The following is a 22,017-nucleotide window of genomic DNA, read 5'->3' as shown; positions in this document are numbered from 1 at the left end:
TGCAATATGTTCAATCAAAATTGATTTTTGAGTCGGCACCCAGTGAATCACGATTTCTAACATGAACAACAGGGTAATTACCAATTAATATCAACAATCTTGCCATGCAACAAGAATTACAATATTCTGATTAAAATCTGATGTGGTAAAAGGGGGCTATTGCCATCCCTTTATGTTGTTTTGTTCCAGGTTATCGCTGCGATCCCACATCAATTTTTCCTTGCATCAGCAGAAAAAAAACATAATGTGGCTTGCGATGATGATAGGAGTAAACTCATACAAAACTCAATTTTAAAAAATGTTGTATTTTGTTATCGGCTGTTTGAGAGCATAACCTCAGCACATAAGCGACAAAACACGAAAATCACAATTGCTATTCACACAATGATGGATGATGGATGACATACATACCAGCATTACGATGGCCCATATAAGCGTATGGCAGAAGAAAGTACGTCTAGTTGGATAGAAATTTATACTCGATTATTAAATTTAATAAAATAATAATTATTGTTGATACTTCGTATTAAACATAAATGATAAATTCGATTTAAATCAAGGCATTTGTCATTTGTCAGCCTCTCGCCTTAGCCGCCGATGGAGGCCCTGCCGGTCCCGTAGAAGATTGTGACGTCACTTGATGTCGTGGATGACCCGGTTTTTCGTACTAAGACTAGTGTTTTTATTTCTCCACTAATTTACAGTACCTGTGATCAAAGATAGAAGAAATGGTCACAGAAGAACTGTAACTGACTATAGTTTAGACTGGCGTTGAGATACATTGATACATTTTCGTGGAATTTTAGAGCGTCAAAGGCTAGTTAGCTGCGGGAACGCTTTTTTTTGTTAAAGTCGCGCGTTGTGGTCTAAAATGCCATGAAAATGTATTTCTAGTAATGTATCTCAGTCGTAATTATGATATTTCTTGTGATAAAATTTAAACAACTCAGGACCCCCCCCCCTTTTAAAAAATAATTCAACCAAAATTGAACATTGCTTCAAACCGCACAATCAATTTCAAATGAGTATGTAGTAGTTGTAGTGCTAATGTAAAGTCAGTATGTAGTGAGTAAAGAATAGTTCTTTTGTTGACACTTTACTTTATTTTATTGACATGCATTTACTATAGCAAAAATTCTTCCATTTCTCAGTTTGACATTTTTTAAATAAATATTTGTATTTAGGGGTACAAAACATCCATTAAAAGCAAAGTCGATTTTTGTAGGATAAGAACTAAAATGGCTCAAAACCCTCACCCCATCCGCAAAGTAAAAGAATTTGGATTTTTAACTTTTATTGAACTATCAGATCTCGCCCCTAACTTTTGTTGAAAACCACAGAGAAAAAAAAGAATGGCACCCGATACTATAAGCGAACGAAGTTCGCAGTAAGGGCTTGCCCGAACATGGATATTCCATCCTCGATAGCGATGTTCGGTCGTGTGTCGTATTTTATCGGAAGAACATCCGAGGTCTAGCAGATAGACTACCGAAAGAGGTTCTCAATGGATGATATAGCCTACCCGTAAAAAGTAAGAGGTTACGTACTAAACACTCGATTTGATACAGAAATAAAACCCCGAAGCCTCACGAAGAAAAGTTTCCCTGAAGCACGTCATATTGAAAAACACCGTATCGACATTCCATAAATCAATTTGAAAGAGAATAGACGACAGTCGCTATGATACAAAATCAAGGTATTATACGCTATTATACAAACTTGTACATAAAGTATCGTGATCGTGTCCCGGGGATCGTGTCTAGTCTAGTCAGCAGCAGTGCTATTTGCGGAAGATTAGCATAACAAAGAAAGTTATGAATAACTAATCACGTGATTTACTTTTGTCGGAAATAAACGATAGATTCTGCTGGTAGGCCTATAGGGTTTCTGGAACTTCGACCAAGTTACAGCATTGTATACTATAAATATCACTTCCCTTGACTATTTGTTCCATGTTTTCTCATCACAGAATCAGACGAAGAATAATTTATATCATTACCCTCCGGCACACAATTCAACTTGAATATTTGTTTTCCTTCAGATTTGCTCGTCATAAGACGAACAACAAAAGTGTTATCTTCAAATTTCAATAATAAATACACGAATATGTATTGGTAATTTATTAAGCAAATACATATGTAGAAAATTAACATGATTTATGGAATTTATTCAGATTATTATAGAGTTATGATAATTACCATATAAGACAAATTATGTAATCAAAATATATCGTTGGGGAAAAGCTTTCGGGGGGGGGGGGTCGTGTTCCGTCAGCCAATAAAACACGAGAACCAGACGACGGCTAGATTCTATATATAGTCGTTCTCGACTTTCGACGCTGGACCCAGGAAAACTATACCTAGTCTGTAAATGGAAGGAATCAAAGTTGCTTTGATATTTACATGTATATTACCCATCCATCGCAACATTAATCTTTACACGTGTGTTTATTGTGAGCGGTTACGTGTCATGTCAGTTCAAGGAAAAAATCCTACGTGCCCGCGGCCGGCTATTGACACGACCTTCGAATTCGCGAACAGATCGAGATAGATTACGACATTGACATTGTCAGGGTCACGAACTTAAACTTTGGTACCCGAACATTGATTAGGTTATAACCTCGTATGATGTAATCATTTGCTAAAAATCCTATCACTATCTTACAGGTGTACACACTGGTTTTATCGACGGATGTCGCAATTTCCGGTACGAAACCAGGAATCTACTACTCACGGCGGATATGATAAGGGTGGGTATACCCTATCGTGACGTCACATGATGTCGTGGATGACCCGGTTTTTCATGCTTGATACTGTGACGATCATACGTACTTGATGGGCCGAAGGTAAACAGGTGACAATTTAATTGTCGGAACAATATTATTCAGATCAGGCACTCAAGCACCTGACAGACGTCGGTGAGCTCTCGAAAACAAACACATTATACAATATAACATAACAACAACAATATAAATTTATCTCAACGGTCAACTGCAGTCGAAACAGTGGTATTGTGCGACACAATTCATTCAACCAATATTTAACACCCTTTACACAATTACGAAATTATTTCTCCTCACTCCCCGCCCTTTGATTCGTCACACCCCCATTATCTCTTCCCGCGATGACATCATGCAAATATAATAATAAAAACAAAACATAAAACATCAACATGTACAGTATCTAATGTATCTCGTCCAATAAAATAGGTCAGCCTTCACTGTCTACGCAATTTGTAAGGAACGAAAGGGTGATGCGTCAAGGAGAACACAATTGGGAAAAGGGTCGGGGCTAATTCAAGGAATATAGTGGAGTGCTTCCTATATTTAGTCAGATATCCCAACAAAGGTTGTTTTCCTCGCAAGCGGATAGTGTTACGTAGTTTACGCGTGTAAATGACGTCACTAAGATAAACTATTCTCTAGAGGGGTTTAAGGCTACAGATTGAGGGACGGTGAACTTTGGACCCTTTTTAGTCACAGAAAAAAGAGATGAAAACATCATAATTATGCCCTAAAAGCAATTATAGATTTGAAAATACCACTCATGAGATAATTAACTGAGAAACCGTTTGATTATAGTCGTTTTTAAACGAATGGAAGATGTTTGGTTTATGCCTCGGTCACGTGATGTCCTGCCTTGACCTGCTACGCCATATTGGTTTTGTTTTCTTCGTACGGGCCTTGAACGGTCATTTATTTGTCAGTATTTTACCGAGTGACCACACATCAAACTCACAGTTCACAAAAGTGGCGGCAACAAGGAGTCGGTTCAGCTAAATATTCTCCGGTATAATTCATAGCAACAAGGGACCATCTTTTCTTTGTGTAAGTACATATGTTTTTTTCCTTGCTGTTTCATTATTTTCGCAGTGCCGCACATTACCAGTAATAATAATTTCGAAATTGCGAGACTAATTCTGTGTTAGGTGTATTTCTCGTGTTGAAAGTAACCCATTTTCGACAACATAACAACCCTCCTTGTAATACTGTTGAGAAAAATTGTGTTTATTAAGAGTATCGGTTGAAATTTTCGGTGAGTATGCTCGTAACATTCGTGTCCACGACGCCGGGAATTGAGAACAGCTGGGTTTCCGTGCATATTTTGTGAAATTACGTGTGGCCGTCTGAAACCCGAAAAAATAGATAATTCAGACTTCTGAGATAAAATTTATGATACATTTAACTGAAGACAGTCATTTGAATGAGTGTGAAGTCTTGGAATACTGTAATATGTGTCATGAAATCGTGGTATGTCGAAGGCAGTAAATGTTCATTCATTTGAATATTGTTCTCTTTGTCCTCTGTAGTCGATCAATTCACTCGCACGCACACACACCCAAGTGAGTTCGGTCGCTCACTCTCTGATTCACGCACAGGAACACTGCGTGGGCAGAAATTGTTTCATGGATTTCCCGTTTACCTTTGAGATAAATGATACCCGCCTTTACTCCATATTTTTATATAGGAGATTTTTTGAGTATCTAGACGACCGACCGTAATATTTTAAATAAAATGGCCTCGCTGATGGCCATGGCCGCCATGCGAAGTACAGTGAAACAGTTGTTTTCAAGGTCAATAGTATATTTCGGGTGATATAAAGGTCATTTATTAGACTGTACGGCATCACTTAGTCACGTCAGATAGATACATCACCAGTTAGTCATTGTTTAGCCGTTCACGAAGAATGAATTTCATTCTTTGTATCTTCCATTTTGTAAGGGCTTCTCAACTCTAGAACAGGAAGTGGTTCCATTCCAGTCTTTGCCTGTCGTAGTATTCATAAATTAATATCTTTTTTGTAAACAACTCACAAGGCCTCACAAAGAGTCAGAACAGCGCCAAATTCCTTTATCTAACACGTACAAAGCGAGGTCATTATTTTTCACGAAAGTTAAGATAATATTGTTGTTTATGAAATAACAAACATTTCATCAGAATGAGCAAATTGGGAACATGCAGAACTAAGGTGAGATATATTTTAGGAATAAATTAGTTGGTTACATTCACAATAGTGATAGGATCCAGAAAAAAAATTAAGAACACGAGTATGAAATCTTTTTAATATTCTCTGCATTGATTGATACATATCAATTTAGATATGCAAATGAGATCATTTTTTGTCAGTAATTCTATAGAATGGAGTAGCTTTGTATTATGTCAATCAATTTATGTGACAGCATTTGTGCCAAATATTATGTAAAATAGTCAGAAAAAAAGTAATCAATATTCCAGTTAGAATGTGTACAAAAGACACAAGCATGAACAGTTGGTAGAGTTGTGTCTATTGTGTTGAGAGAAGACAGGTAGAGACAGACCCACTTCTTTAATAATTATCAGGGTAGCTATATGGATGCATATGTTACAAAGAAACACTGATTAACAATGCAAACACCCAGTTGAAATTTAGATGACCTATTTGAATTATCATATTTTTGTATGTTACTGAAAAATGTTGGTATGGTAAAATGATCCTGTGCTATACATCTGCTTTTTCCATTGTTGTGTTGTGTGTTTCATGTCATGTGTGTCTACATCCTGTCTGTCTTTGATAATGAGATAAGTTTTAGTATGTGTAAATTAATGAATAACTGTATGGACATGACAAAGGATTTGTGGTGTAACATTAGACACCTAGAATTGTCTGTCTAGAAACGTTGTACAGCAGACACAGACATAATACCAAAAAAGAAACATGTGGAAAAGAATGTGTTGTGTGGCGGACAGTTCAGAGAGAGGCAAAGAATGTTTCCTGTTTACACTCTGAGTTGTGTTTTATTAGAGTGAGTAATGATGTCACACTATTGTGGAGTAGGACAACAACATTTGTGTATAGGTTCACAGAGATACTAGTAGGTTCAATAACCTGTATTGAGTTAATATTGTACCATAGTCCATATATACCTACATCTACAGTACAGTCCAACCAGGGGAAGTTGTAAACAAGTGTATTGTAATGGTAATAATGGCCAGAGAATAAATTTTAAACGGGGCTGTTTTGTTTGTTATCCCGGTACTGAAATTGTCCATTTTGTTTCCATTATTTTTATTATGCTTCTACATATTTTACTATGTAAACCAACAGAGGTAGTCTAAGGATATATATTTGGTATGATCTGATTTATGTAAATTTGTAATCTTTGGCAAAATAGAGAGGCAACATTTGAATTTATAACCAGGATTATTCCATATTCAATGCCACCATTATCTTTGTATTCACGCTCTCCTGGAAAGTAGACAGATCTAGTGTGTGTTTTAAAATGGATATTGGCCTAGTCTATTTGCACAGCTCAAGGAGTCCAATATGTTGGCGGTACGCTGTTTTGATTTTTTTCGGGGGGGGGGGGGGGGGGGGGGAGGGTAATCAACGTATGATAGTATGTCTATGAATCTATATGATGCATGCACAAAAGCGATCATGTTTGTTGATAAGTTTACAAGGTCAAATACATGCATTTATCAATTTATCATAAAACTTAATGACAAGGACTAACAACATGCCTTCTATAAGTTACCAGGTACAAGGACAAAACATGTCTTTTCCTCTAAATTCGTTACAAGGGCAAACAACTTATCTTTCTCCGAATGAAGGTAAAAGGGCAAAGACATCTATTAAAGAAATTGAGTTGTCGTAAATAGAAACCGGAACACTGGCGCAGTGACGTACATGCTTATACTGTTAAGAATCATAGTATTAAGATTTATCATGCCATTGGCATGTTGTTTCACTTGTTTACGTCTATACACTGACAACAGACTACTCAAGGATTGCCCTTAAGACTTCACCCCAATAAATTGTTATGTCGGTGAAAAAAAAACCTACTAAGTTATGTTTGGTTGTTGCAAGAACACTTTTTTTTCATAACTGTATCAGTTAATATGAAATCTGTACTGAAAAGATGGATGACATCGGGAAAATGTATTTCTCAAAGATGGGAATTTTCACACTGTGAACGATCTCGTTCCAATTTATGAATGAATTGTGTGTAGGTTTGTTTTGGCAAATTATCAAAAAGGGACTTTCCAGCTGTAGGCAGCAAGTGTTAGTGTAAGTGGGTATTTTAAATATATAATATATTGTTGTTGTTTGGGGTCTGGTAATTGGTTATGTTCCCAGGAACAACATATTGTGAAATCTTGGGAAAAATCCAGTATTTTTAGCAAGGTTTGACAACATTTGCAACAGAAGCAATGTAGTTAAATTTATGTAGACTCCATTTCATTTGCTTTCTGAATGGGAGGTCATATGAACATAAAAAGTCCTACATATTTTATGCAATTTCTTGCTTTTGAATACAGGACAGGGAAACCCTGATAAAAAATCACTGTAATACTAGTCTGGTAAATATTACCTATTTACATGCTTTACAAAGCAGCTTGGTATTCCAACATAGCAGACAGTTAACCTCAGACCATATGTACAAAGCTATACTGTCCTCAGAGATTATATGTAAAGTGTGGTCAAGGTCATATCATACATGGCCTCTTAAGGACATAAGGACGCAACCCAACCCAACTGTACTCGGTTCATGGTCAAATGAAGAACCACATATTTCCCCAGCTTGTAGAAATCTGGAATTTGCTGTTGTATCAGAATAGATATTTATATTACTGGGTGATTCCATGGGTGAAAAATCAGTTCTTTAGAGGTAGTTAACTGCAAGTCGAGATGTCTTTGTCTAATAATAGATCTGTCATCATATTCATATGTATGTCCTTGTTAGGAAGGCTTCAAGTAAAGTGGTGTCCTTTTTGAAAGGCTGTATGTTAAAAACAGCAGTTCAGTAATCTTTGACTTGATCATTTTACTGGTATGTTATCTTACATATATTAATTCTGGTTTCTTTTCTCATTATTTCACAGATTTCGGTCGAGAAGAAGTAAGAGATTCGATTCAACCAAAAAATAATTGACAAACTGTCAAACCCGTCGTGTTTGATCAGCATTCCTGATGCAACCATGGGCCAGAAAGTTTCAGGTGGTATAAAGACAATTGCTAGAGACCAAGTATACAAGCCTTTGAATAAAGACTATATACTTAGCATGGATTTCCATAAACCCAGTCGACTTGATATTCTCCTAGACATGCCAGCAGTTGGCAAGGACATACAAGTGAAACATTCATGGAATGAAAATGATAGATCATTGAACATTTTTGTCAAAGACGACGACCCGTACACCTTCCATCGCCATCCAGTAGCACAAAGTACAGACTCCATCCGTGGCAAACAGGGATATACTAGAGGACTTCATGTGTGGGAAATTCATTGGAACACGCGTCAACGGGGCACTCATGCCGTTGTCGGTGTCGGTACGAAGGCTGCCCCTTTACATTGTGTAGGCTATCAGTCGTTGATCGGAAGCAATGCCGAGTCCTGGGGATGGGATCTCGGTAGGAACAAACTATACCATGATGTTAAGACCAATCCAGGAATTACGTATCCTGCCCTTTTAAACTCTGATGAAAACTTTGTAGTTCCCGATAAATTTCTTGTAGTGCTTGACATGGACGAAGGTACACTAAGCTTTGTAGTAGATGGGCAGTATCTCGGAGTAGCTTTCAAAGGACTTAAGGGAAAGAAAGTATACCCTGTTGTAAGTGCCGTCTGGGGACATTGTGAAATAAGCATGAAATACATTGGTGGACTTGATCGTAAGTATCATCATAAATCCATTCTTTTGTAATGTGTGTGTATTCTACCAGCTGACTCCATGCCTATGGGCATGCCTTCTACTTATTATCATCTATACTCCCTATGGTATGAAATCTGATGTTTGACGTTCATCCTGTTTATTACAAAGCATGTTTTTTTATACCAGATAAATATTTGTTTTATCAAAAAAGGGAATCCACTGTCTCCAGTGTTAGAAAATATTTTCATGGGAAATAACATAAACAACGTACTTGTGTTGTAGTCAAGTCATAACAAGAGATGCATTGTATTGTAAGTCACGATGTTGGAATAATGAGGTCACAGTGTAGTCACATTCATTGTCTAGTATAGACGTGTGATCTATGAATACAGGGATACTTTCCATTATTCGATATGTTGTTCAAAGCGTTGTCCTAGCGTATTACTACATTTGTATGTGTTTATTGATATATGTGGCACATTTTCTATGTAGGAAACCCTAAGCATGCTACAGTTAAATATCTTTCCAAAAAGAATCTACCCTATATTCATAAATCTGCTATTGTTTCCCAAATGTTGGTAATCTCCCACGAGAATAATTGCTCAATATCCTTCACAACCATAGCTAGGTTGAAAATCCTGTTTTTTTAAGGTGATTGGCCGTGTTGTAAATGTTGTTGGTGTCATTGGAGGAATGGAAGGACATGTTTTGTTTGCTGTAGGTTATGAATAGGGAGATATCAATATCCCCCAAGGTCAGAACCCACCTTAGAGTTGAAACGGCCATATGCTTTGTTCTTTTTTACCCTTTCCGTGTGCCAGAAACCGAGTGAAGCCATTGTTTATATTATTGTGTTGGATTTTATGACTCAAAATTTGGGAACATTTATATAACAATGTGAACTCGTTATGAGCAAAATAATCCAAATTTATTCTAGGGAGTCAACCTATTCATAACCCTAACCTTAGCCTAATCCTGGACTCCCTAGCTTGATACAAATGTGTATCAATTGTTTGATTCCGTTGTTGTACACTCATTTCTTAATTAAAATTTTGAAGGCATGATTTCTTAATTTAAAAATTTATCCTCTCTTTACTGGGGTGGGGGTATATTTGTAACTACAAGTTGAGCAAAGCAGGACGAATGGTCAAAAAATGTCTTATAATATTAAACTGGTGTCTGAAAAAATTTTGAATCTCGTGGAGGGGAGAGGGGGCTTGCTAAATTAGGTGTAAATATCACGTTATATTTCTGGGGAATTCAGTAACACTACACACTTAGTGATATTATATTTAGAGAGCAACCTGCCGATGAAGATATCACGCCTGTGGATATCATTAAAATATTTCAGTATCCATTTTACCCAGTCCTTAACTGTCTACAGAGTATTGGCAGAATTTAGTAAGCAAGACATATGTCTGTAGTAGACGCTCTCTTAAATTTATTCCTCTGAAATTTCATAGATATGCTTTCATCACCAGTCACGAGCAGTAAAGACACATTAGTCAGGAACAAGCTAACCATCTGTTTACAAGAAAAATGGTGGTACTCTCATAAATTAAAATATCACCAGGCATGTATGTGTGTTAGATACTCAAGGATGACCATTTAAATGTTATAGTGTTTGCGGCATCTGTTACAGGGTCACGTTTTAATCCAGGGTCATGGTATTAATGTTATCTAGTCACAGGAGCCATGAGGATTACCTACAGAATCATTCTGTTGTTGTGGGCCAACTTCCAGAAATCTATTTTTTGTCATACCTAAATTTTGTAATCCTAATCCTAAGTGGGCGTTGAAATATGACGACAACATTTCAGTGAATGCATAGAACTGCTTACAAAGCTTGAAACATGACACAGTTTAAGTCTTATTTATTGAGTAATTCTGTATTTATATATGTAATATGTGTATTAATGTACTGTTGTTCTCCTTTCTTGATTTCAACAGCTGAACCTTTACCTCTCATGGATCTGTGTCGACGTGCAATCCGTGTATCCGTCGGTAAAGAGAGACTTCACAAAGTGTATGACTTGCCTTTGCCAACAGTACTGAAAAACTACCTATTGTATCACTGAGAATATATGTCTGTATGTGTGTGAGTCTGCACAAAAAGTATGTATTATTTGAAAACAGAGAGGTCCCTCTGTAGAACTCTCTTGAAGCCACATTGATGAACTAAGACACACGATCATCGTCAAAACTCAGGACGTCTTCACCAATCAAGTAATGAACGACGTGCAAGAAATCTTCGCGTCAAGTTGATTAACCAACCAGAGGATGAGGATGCTCTTCCAACAAACAAGGCTGACCTTTGACCTGGGTTAATGTCTTCACAGGCAAAATCTGGGTTCTCTACAACTATGCTATGTTTTCTGTTGGGACTTCTTCACAAACTGGTTTCGATACTGCACATCTATATTGAATTGTCGGGAACATAATATAATTCACCCACAGATGTGTGCCCTGATCTCACAAAGGCAATGCGTATGCCAGATGTTAGCAATTGCATGGCCATATGTAGACAGTATTGTAATATCATAACAAAGACTATATCAAGAAATGCACAATTGACAATTGTTTATTCTATATAAATTGTCACATACTGTAATTTATTATCGAATCAAGACTGGAATTTCTCTTCTTCAACAAAGCCTCTACTTGCTTGGCACATGGATCATATCTCTCTCATTTCCTAACGAGTTAGTCAAGCCATACACCTTGGAGAAATGGATTCTTAATATGCTCACACACTTGAGTCAGGGGTGCTTAGTTGGCTGGACTTGTGTTGAGTCACATGGAACACCAATCCTTCCAGACTGTGGTAGCAGATAATTGACACATTTTAAGATTTTGAATATATATTTTATTACGAACGTACTGTTACAGTGAATGAAATAATATGTGACAATTATGGCAGTCATTTTTGCAAATTAGATCGTGACGACTGATCTGATTTGCATACTGGACTGAAAACAAGAAGTGTGTCCCCAAATTAATATGTAAATGTGTGCGTGTAATTACTTGTTTCATAGTGTGGCTAGCTTGTTCGTTTTTGTCTACTTTGAACTGGTGCAATACTGTATTTTGTATATAATGGACAACTGGTATGCTGAACAATTTTACACAGGTGAGATGGTCTTTCAGCCTTTCGTTTGCCTGAATTTTTTGTAAGTGAATTTTGACAGATTTGGCTGCCACTCATCTGTTAATTCAACTTTATTTGACTGTTATTTTTTATGCCAATTCACAGTCAAGCCATGTTTTGTATTCCTGAATTTTTCTTTGTAACGATGAGGTAACGACTCTTATTTATACAAATAAACTCGTTTTCAGCCTTTAATGGCATCTGCAGGGTTGAAACATTTCGACATGCAAACTTATGAAGTAGACTATTTAGAAACAAGAATCTTTTATCTAAATTATTGTAGCAATAGTACGTTTTACAAGTCAGTAGATAGCAAAAAAATTGAATAGGATACGCTTAAATGTACGATACCAGAGAATTTTAATACATAGGTGCTTGCTGAGTTGGGTTAAACGAAGCCATTTCCAGCCATTAAAGCTCACATGCAGGTAAAAGGGGCCAAAACTCATTCTTGCTTCATAGAAGAAAAATAGACATTTTCAGTCAAATAATCCAACAAGCTAGGAATAATTGAAAATTTTAAAAAGATTTTACCAAAAACTGAAATTAATTTTTCAAACAAAGATACTAATTTTAAAATTCTGTTAGCTTTTGAAATGATATTATCAGGCAAGGAAGGCTGGAATGAAACCAGAACAAGTGTTGTATTATAATTTTTCTGTCCACTTTCTTCTGTTCAACTCAAATTTTATCTTGAATGCCTTCATGCATCACCTGTGAGGTCGATATAGCGTACACATATTCCTTGTCTTCAACTTTCTCTGGTTCAATATTTATAATACTCGACAAGAGGATACAGACTTGTTCTTTTTACAGAATGGTTGTTGTTGCAACCAGTCCTTTATTTATATAAATCTGACTTTTTTTAGCTATATGAATCAATGATATCATTGCCCGATAACTGAATGAGAAATGTTTTAGTTTGTAACCATTTTGAATAGATATTTTGTTTTATATACGTCATATACTTGTATCATGATCTGATAATCTGTCGGTCTGCAAAAAACAAATGTATTCTCAATCACGTGTTTGTAGTTTCTGTGAAATTAAACAATCGTACAGACAATTATGAATCTTGTTGAATTATCGGGCTGTAATCTTGGAAAAATGCAATTTTTTGAAGGATTCCTATTTAATTTTGTAGAATTCATGTTATAGAGTCGATGTCAAATCTATTGTGTGTGTACAGTATAGTGTTTTTAGTGTTTAGTTATACTTAATGTCTTATAGATTATTTAAATAAAGATTGATGGGCGTAACAGAATTTCTGTAGCTGTATGATGTGGTTTTTATTCCACCCTCTCGACCACAAACTTAGCCCCCCCCCCAAAAAAAAGGAGAGAAAAAAAAAGAATTGTTTCTGGTCAGCATACGCATCACTTAAATAACCTCCCGTTGTTGGTTTTGTTCCTGTTTGTCCAGCCCATGCAGTCTGAAGCTCCGAGGGGAAACACAAAAATAACCCTCCCTACTTCAGTGACGACCACATGCACACACTTGCTCTAAAGTACTAAATGAAAAGAACACCAACTGCCATAAATAGTAGACTGAGTGGCAGGTTTGTTGAGAATTAAAAAAAACGAAACGTGTCATCGCACCATTTTAGACAACCTCTCCTGACCAGAAACAATTCATTTTTCTTCTTTTTTTTGGCCTTAAACTTATTTTTTCCAACTTGCTGTTTTTATGTACAAACAAATATCCCCTTAGTAGAGAAAGAGGAATATTTAGTATGTAATCACCTATTTGAATCAAAAACAAGATATTTAGTTTGTCTTAATTTATTTATTAATGCAACAGAATTTTTGTGGTGGTAGTTAAGCTTACAAAAGTGGTGAGATGCATTTATTATACTGGCTGATAAAACCTACAAACTGCTTTGGCAAGAATGTAGAACAGTGGATAGGACCACACAAAGGATACATATTTGTGTCAAAGCTAGGGAGTTATGGGACCCCCTAGCATAAATGTGATTTGTATTCTTTTGTGTGTATAGGCTTCTATTCATTGGAGTCCAGGAATTAACAACTGTGAAGACTAATTAGACCCCCATTGAGTACCAGAAAACTTGAAGTATTGGTTTATAAGCCAGGTTTTAGAGTATTTCCATGTAGGGGGTTTTTATCTTCATTATCCAAGGCCAATGTAACAACTTGACTGGTTAATTAGGAACACATTGTGTGTGTCAATGACTGCCATGTGTACACAACACTCAGTCTATAAGTTGTTTCATATCTTCAGTGTGTGTTTGCAACAACTTCAAAGGCCTACATAAGACATGATACAATGCACAAGTCAGTTTCAACAAAAGAATATGGAATATAAATGGTCGTTCTACGTCACAACAATGCGCATCAATGTCACGACAACGTGTGTCTACGTCATTGGTTCTGTATTTGAAATACGAGTCAAAATTGCCATTACTTTCCTTGATTTTTTTTTATATTAATGGAGATATAATTATATTATTCTTCAATAATTTTCTTCATTCGGCCGGAAAATACTAATGACCTATTAAAAGGTTGTCACTACTTGTCTAGCAACTCATAGTGACAAGGCCCCTTAGGTTACTTGACTGAACAAAGAAAAACGTTAGCGGAATAATATCTAATTGTTTATTGAACTAGGGTTGTCCTGTCAGATGTTTGATCACAAGGAACCTAGGCACAGTGTTTAGCAAAGCAATCAAAAAAATGTAAACATGTTTACTCAAAAATATGTGAATGAAAACACAAGTATCTGTCTAGCTACCATCTTCTATAACTGTATGTCGGCCATATGGATGAGGATTGGATATTTTTGGATTTTTAATTTATAAATAAATTTATCATGGCTTCCTACCTCATAAATCAATGTGAAACAACATATGCCAAGTCCCTGTTTGCAACTCAATAAATTGGAAAAGATTAATAAATGTGTAAAATGTTTGTTATTGTATGTACAATAACAGTTTTTTACACATATTTTTTTTTTAGCTTTTTTGTAATGTATTGAGTTACAAACAATGACTTATGTTGTTTTTACATTGATTTCTCAAGTAGGAAGCCATGAGAAATTATTCAAAAATTAATTTAGAAGATACAAATATAACTAAATATAAATACACAACACTCATCCATATGGCTTCTTTAATTGTCTATAAGGTGCAAAAAAAAAATTTGTGTGGTTCCAATTACATTCAATTTTAGAATAGGTGGGGTAGGTAGATTTTTTATTTTATTTAAAAAAAAAATTTTTTTCATATGTGAGTGTCTAGCTCAGTTATATTTTGCATTGTTTTCCATATGGTCTCTGTGTTATTGGTTTCTTCTCATCAGATGTACAGCCATTACAGATTGGAAGAACAGTTTTATATTGTCTTTTTAAGTTGATTTCAGTTTCCGCATCCACTATTTCTTGTGAGACTTTACGATTTTCGCAGTTTTATTATTTTTTTCTTGAATACGTAAAAAAAAGTTTAGGGTCGGCATGAAAAACTAGGTGGGGTCGGGTAACCAGAACCAAACAAATGTTTTTTTAGGCCTGATATGGGTCTGTATGTTAAACATGGCCATCATTTTAACACCGTACACCTTTTACAGCACCATCCAACACAATATGCTTTGGATTGCGAGAATTAAACAAACCAAGTGAACTTACACATACATAAAAAAATCTTGTCTTGAGATCAATAAAGTGATGGAGGCTGACATTTCAAGATTAACCTTTGAATGAGATAAAGCTTAAAATTACCAAAAATGTAGGAAATCTATGTGAGCTGTAGATAGAATCACTTCCACACTAGAATAAAACCACCAAGATGATGGGGGATGAATGAAATTGTTTATTCATTCTTTTTGATTCCAAGGTGAAATAGGATTTGTTAAGTTCAGAGAAGCGTTAATCCCAAAATGACAGCTATCAATCACTTCATTGGACATAGTGTATTCTATCTCAACAAGTTGTTTTTTATCTTATTCCACTCCTAGCAGCATTTACATATATTTTGTAAAATATTGACATACACATGCATCCACAATTTTACTCAAAATATGCATAAATAAATGTAAATACAAGTAATTGTCCATTGTCCATTACCTATACCTAGTGTAGGTAGGTTGGTATGCTATGTTATACAGAAATTGAAAATGGACTTTGGTATTGCTAAATAGTGATTTACTGACTAGAATGTTGAGTAAATATGTATGTACATGTGTGTATGTGTCTGTTTGTTTGTTTGTTTGTTTGTTTGTTTGTTTGTTTGTGGCAAGATTCCTGAATTTGGGTTGAGGACCAAATGTACAGTCAATATTCATTTGTTAGTCAGTGATTATACCCCCCCCCCCTCCCCACACCCTCATCCCCAACAACAATCAACCAACCAATCTATATGTAGGCCATATAAAATAAATTGAATGTTTCTAATTACATAAAATTCAAATATAGGTTATGACAGGATTTAACTTGTTTTTGTTTTTTATATAAGGGGCCATGACATCTCTTTTTTTGTAGTAGTTTAGTAGAATATTAATATTTTCAAGCCGTTTTCGAGAGATTTTCTCAAATGACTTGATGTTCAGGGTCAGAGGAAAACTCGGATTCACACGATTTATTCTGCATGACCTTTAAGACTACTGTCAATAAACACAATAATTCTCTTTTTTTCACGACCAGAAAATTCCTCACATAGACATTCTGACTCTCTGCCTCGTCTGTAAGTAGTTCAGGAGGGTGGAAAGAAGATAAATGTATGAACGCCGTGCCCATTCTTTCATTTTAGTGGGTAAAAGGAAAATCGATGTCCTTAATTTCTCTCAAACACGTCGTTATTACGTTTCATTATTGTTCACTGGATAACGCCGACACCAATTAGTTTACAGTGGAAGTCTTTGTGTGTTGTCTGACACTGGGTGTAGATGTTATACAAAAGTCGGCACAGCCTTCGAGCGTAAGATCTTTATGACTTTGTCCTTCAAACTTATACTCGCTGATATATGCATCTACTAACAAAATACCTGTCAAGGCCGCTCATTGTAAAGATGAGCGGAGGAAATATATCCCGAGAAATTGAAATTTCGGTCATGACACATTTTTTTCTTAAGGTTTTTAAACTTTGAAGTGCCAAATAATGCAATTAGAACATGTATAGCAATCAGTGTTCGGTCAAAATACCACAGGTATGGGAAATATCAATAGTTGCCCTTCACAGCGAGGACATATTGTGACGTCACCAACTGCCGCGCATCGCATTCTGTACACGTACAGTCATTTCGTAAATCCTCGTTCATTTTCGGCCTGTTATAAACGAACAAAACCACCGAGAACACTACCACAAACTTTTATTCCCGCTGTGGATTATCGCTCCCGGTGTGATATTAACGGTCTATGACCTGCACCCGGGGCGTTAGTCTTGCTGCTAGACTTTCGGTCTTTCTTCCGATACGATATCGCGATAACTTAAGGTCGCTTGTCGTATTGTATTGGAAGAATGCCCGAGGTCTAGCAGCTAGACAGCCGGGGCGTTTGCTCCGGGGTCTGTCATTGCTTATAATTAGCTGAGAAAGCTAAAATAATTCTATATCTAATACAAGAATTAAGTTCACCGGCAAACGAAATATTCATATATTGTATACATTATCAAACTATATCAAAGAACAGGAATTATTAGGGACCTAGGATAGGTTCTTCGCTAAAAGCTTTGGTAAATTATAGCCATTTGCCACAGACCCAGGGTCACAGAGAAGAAAATGAATCGGATGTATATTTATATTTAAGAGAGTATTCAAACACGTCGGTCATATTTTTTATTGTCTAGTCACAGAGCTAAAAGAGGACACACTAGTATGCTAGAAATAAGTAGTACCTGACAGACTAGGAATAAATCGGACGTTAGGAAGGTGTTGCTTGACAATAGCGAAGGTTACTGAGAAATGGACGTGACATCATGGACATCCATATCACGGTTTATGTTATGTATGTATGTATGTATGTATGTATGTATGTATGTATGTATGTATGTATGTATGTATGTGTGTGTGTGTGTGTGTGTATGTATGTATGTATGTATGTATGTATGTATGTGTGTGTGTGTGTGTGTATGTATGTATGTATGTATGTATGTATGTATGTATGCATGTATGTATGCATGTATGTATGTATGTATGTATGTATGTGTCGGGGAGGGTACTAATATAACCACGTTTCAGGAAAAAATATTCCCAAATATCTATGGCCCAGTTTTCACGTCGAGGCACCGCAATTGGATAAATCAGAGCTCAACTTTTATAATAAACTTTTATGAACTCTATGTTGGGCTCTGACCATTATTATTTTCTATAGTGGCCTGAGGTTGGGGATGAAAAGGCCTAGTTCATTTTCGAGTTCGTGTAACTTGAAGGTAACTGTAGTTATTGCATTGTTTTCATCCATTTTGTTCTCAGTGGTTGTGTGTTGTTCCGTCACATATATAGAGAGAACCGTGGTTTGTTGTGTTTTAGTTATTTTTATGAAAAGTGGAAGAATCTATAGAAGTGGGCTCGCACACAATTACTCGATAAACGGTACAAGCAACACACCACAAAACAACGGGTGTGGTCACAATGCCATCATGAATCTGTGCATCATTAGCGAAAGGAAATCGTTATTATTAAAGAAGCCAACTCTTCATGTTATGATCAGAAATTTAGATCTTCAAATCTAGTAAAGGTTATAGTCATTACCATGGTTACGTAACTGTGACAGGCCTACATAATGGCAAACGTTTCCAAGGAAACCCTGTCACTGAGTTTCCATGTGAATATAAAAAAAGGGGGAAACACTGGTTTATTTTATAGTTTGAGGTGAATAGAAATTTGTAACCGTGGGTTGATAATGTGAGGAGCGAACTAGTATATGAATTCCATATCGTGTTGGTCTGATATATAAAAATAAAAGTATACTACCTAAAGGATAGAGTTATTATTATTCATCTTTTCCTAGAGTAACCCATTTGATTGACGGGGGGGGGGGATTTGGACCCGAAATCGCCATTTCCTGTCACCATGACAGCATTTATTTCACTAGTTGCTTGGAATCAATTTGTTTGCCTATTACAAGCAAAACGTTAACTTTCTTTATTTAGTCAGCAATTTTTTCTCACTTTTGACTTTCGACACTTTTTTAAATTCCTCCAGCCCCCCCCCCCATTAAATTGATTTCTCCAGCCCCTAAGTTGATGCGATGTACTCACAGCGAGTAGATTGACTGTTATATAAATAACAGTGTATCATTTACTGTCGACAAACTTGAGACGGTAGTTTTATCTAAAAATACTTACATGTAACCTTAGACCACCAGAAGTGTTGCATGACGAGTATTCATCTCTAATAGCAAGTCAACGTTTATTTATAACTTGAAGTCACGTGGGTAGGCCTAAAATCACTCCACGGAGCGTTGGTAGGTTTACGCATGTGAAGTTTCAAAAACAATAAAATAGATCATCGAATCATTTAGGGAATATGAAAGAGAGTAAACTCCAGTTTCCGAAAAAATAATTATTAGAAACCACACCGACGCTTCGGTCTCACACAAGAGACCTTCTTCAGGGATCTAAAATTGAAAAAAAATACAATGGAACATTGATAAATTATTTAAAAAATAATTTAGTAACCATGGTAACTGATATCTATAGCATATCATCTAGATATTTTATTGTTTAAACTTGTTGTGATAATAATATTATACTAGTATGTGTTTTATTGCCATATATATATTTATTTATTTGAGATGTCTACAGGATTACCCCATTTACAGACACTCTGGAAAGACTAAAATACATACCTATTTACAAAACTAGTAAAAATAGAAATAAAATAAATTAAAAGAAGATAAAAATTACCGAAATTGCGTTAAATTCACACATCAACTATTTCATTTAGGACATCTTTTCTAAAAGTACTGAGACTTGAAAATATGTCAGTGTTTTTGCAAGGTATTGATACAATTGAAGGTCCTAGGTAAAAACGAGTTTTTCCTTTGAGTAGAATTAAAACGTGCCATTTTAAATGTGTAGTGGGAACGGAGATTCCTGGATGGCACATGAATATATCATATATATGGCATATATATATATATATATATATATATATATATATATATATATATATATATATATATATATATATATATATACATATACATATATATATATATATATATATATATATATATATATATATATATATATATATATATATATATATATATATATATATATATATATATAATCAGTCTGGTACATATTGTCATATACAATGAAATTTGTATTGATTTTTCGCGCATTGAAAACTTTACAAAAGCAATTATATTAATGGCAGATATCCCTTTATAAGAAGATGCCTTAGATGGCCCAAGCTCTGACTATCGTTTGGTTTTGAACACGCTTTTCTACAGAAATTAGATTTAATTTTGAGGAAAATAAACAAGACTTTCACAAAAACTGAAACTTTGACCATACACTTATTTTAGATAAATGGATATGGATTAAATTAAATAAAGTGTAAAATTTATAAATGAATATAAAGTAAATTAAACAAAATGTGAAAATTTCATAGTGTATTTCGTCAGGGTCAGTTGATATAAATCAAAATCTTCATTGGTATGGTCGCTGACTAAGTGTGATTATGAGTTTATTAATCTATAATTCCAATCATTTATTAACATCCATGTCCTTGTAAAATGACTCTAATTTTGCTAATTATAAAACGCATATAAATCAAATAAAACTTCCTGTGTGCAAAGGTAATGATGGAAATGGTTCAACTGTGTGCATATTATTCTAACCAAAAATATGTACCCCCTTTGCGTTTATGATGGATGGGTGGATGAGTGGGTGGGTGGATGGATGGATGAGTGGGTGGGTGGGTGGGTGGGTGGATGGGTTGGTGGATGGATGGATGGATGGATGGATGGATGGATGGATGGATGGATGGACGGATGGATGGACGGACGGGTGGGTGGGTGAGTGGATGGATTGATGAGTGTATGGATGAACTGATGGTTGGATGAATGGACGGACGGACGGCACACACACACACACACACACACACACACACACACACACACACACACACACACACGTACACACACACACACGCTCGCACGCTCGCTTACCTGTTCGCCCGCCTGTCTGTTTGGCTAATGTCTGTCTGTCTGTCTGTCTGTCTGTCTGTCTGTCTATCTAACCAGCTGTCTGTGTATTTGTGTTTTCCTTTGTGTGTGTGGGGGGTGTCTGTTTGTATGTGTGGGGGCACATCAAACATATCGAGGTGTCTGTGCACTGAACAATGCTGAGTTATAGTGAGCCACATTTACTGTAGTAAAGAGTAAAGATATATTTCGAGACAAGTCTTCAGTCTTGAAGGAAAAGTCGGATTGTCAAACTTTTATCGCAATGCACGTCTGTTTTGCCAAGAAAAGCCTACAGAAGTGTGTTCTAAATATATGTATGTATGCCAAAATATTAATCAGAAAAAAAAAGAATCTATATATGTCCTGTCTTGAAATGAATATTGATCCCATTATAAGCAGTTCCCATTCCAGGCATTGTCTTTGCACCACAAGACTTGGTGGTATTTTAATAGTATAATGACGTGATATATGCCATCGTGCCATGGTACTTTATTTACTATGTTTGAGAATATCTCGGAGAAATTGTTTACCTTATTTGTAATAGGTATAGATGAACTGGTTGACACTCCCTGTCATTTGCATTAATAGATGCATCGTAGAAAATATCGCACTAGTAAATATCCACAGTCGTATTAAAGCACCCGTACACTTTCACAACATTATGTTGTTGACACTATGTTTTCTAATTTTAGAACACGTATGTCCTAGCAAGCATTCTATTACTGTATATTTGGGGCATTTATTGTTTCTTTTGTTCAAACTTTTGGGTGAGTCAAGGTGATGAGAATAACAAAAGATGGTAGAGTTGTTTGTTTACACAGACATTGTCTTTTTTAATGTATCTTATATCGATTTCAACAAATAAGTACACAGAGCTGAACTTGAAGGTTTCGTTTCTGACTTCCCTTGGCCTGCCTTGACCTGACCTCCATACCTAAGTATAACGGAAATCCCATTGGCCTCAATATGTACGTGTGTGTGTGTGTGTGTGTGTGTGTGTGTGTGTGTGTGTGTGTTTGTTTGTATGTATGTATGTATGTATGTATGTATGTATGTATGTATGTATGTATGTATGTATGTATGTATGTAT

General features: G+C 35.7%; 1 protein-coding gene across 1 annotated transcript; it reads left to right on the top strand.

The window, feature by feature from the left end:
- The first annotated feature begins 3,571 nt into the window (after positions 1 to 3,571).
- Positions 3,572 to 13,044, top strand: LOC144451546 (SPRY domain-containing SOCS box protein 1-like). Its single transcript, XM_078142421.1, has 3 exons — positions 3,572 to 3,826; positions 7,862 to 8,651; positions 10,583 to 13,044. Exons 2-3 carry the CDS (start codon positions 7,958 to 7,960, stop codon positions 10,708 to 10,710), a joined length of 822 nt encoding a protein of 273 aa, XP_077998547.1. The 5' UTR covers positions 3,572 to 3,826; positions 7,862 to 7,957; the 3' UTR covers positions 10,711 to 13,044.
- Positions 13,045 to 22,017: the final 8,973 nt, after the last annotated feature.

Source organism: Glandiceps talaboti, chromosome 21 (assembly GCF_964340395.1).
Source record: "Glandiceps talaboti chromosome 21, keGlaTala1.1, whole genome shotgun sequence".
Classification (NCBI taxonomy): Eukaryota; Metazoa; Hemichordata; class Enteropneusta; family Spengelidae; genus Glandiceps; species Glandiceps talaboti.
This window is presented reverse-complemented; position numbering and strand designations above follow the sequence as displayed.

Excerpts from the sequence above, each read along its gene's own strand:
- LOC144451546 (XM_078142421.1), top strand. The coding sequence starts at position 7,958 with ATGGGCCAGAAAGTTTCAGGTGGTATAAAGACAATTGCTAGAGACCAA. Across the intron at positions 8,652-10,582 it reads ATACATTGGTGGACTTGATC|CTGAACCTTTACCTCTCATG; the intron begins GTAAGTATCATC and ends TGATTTCAACAG.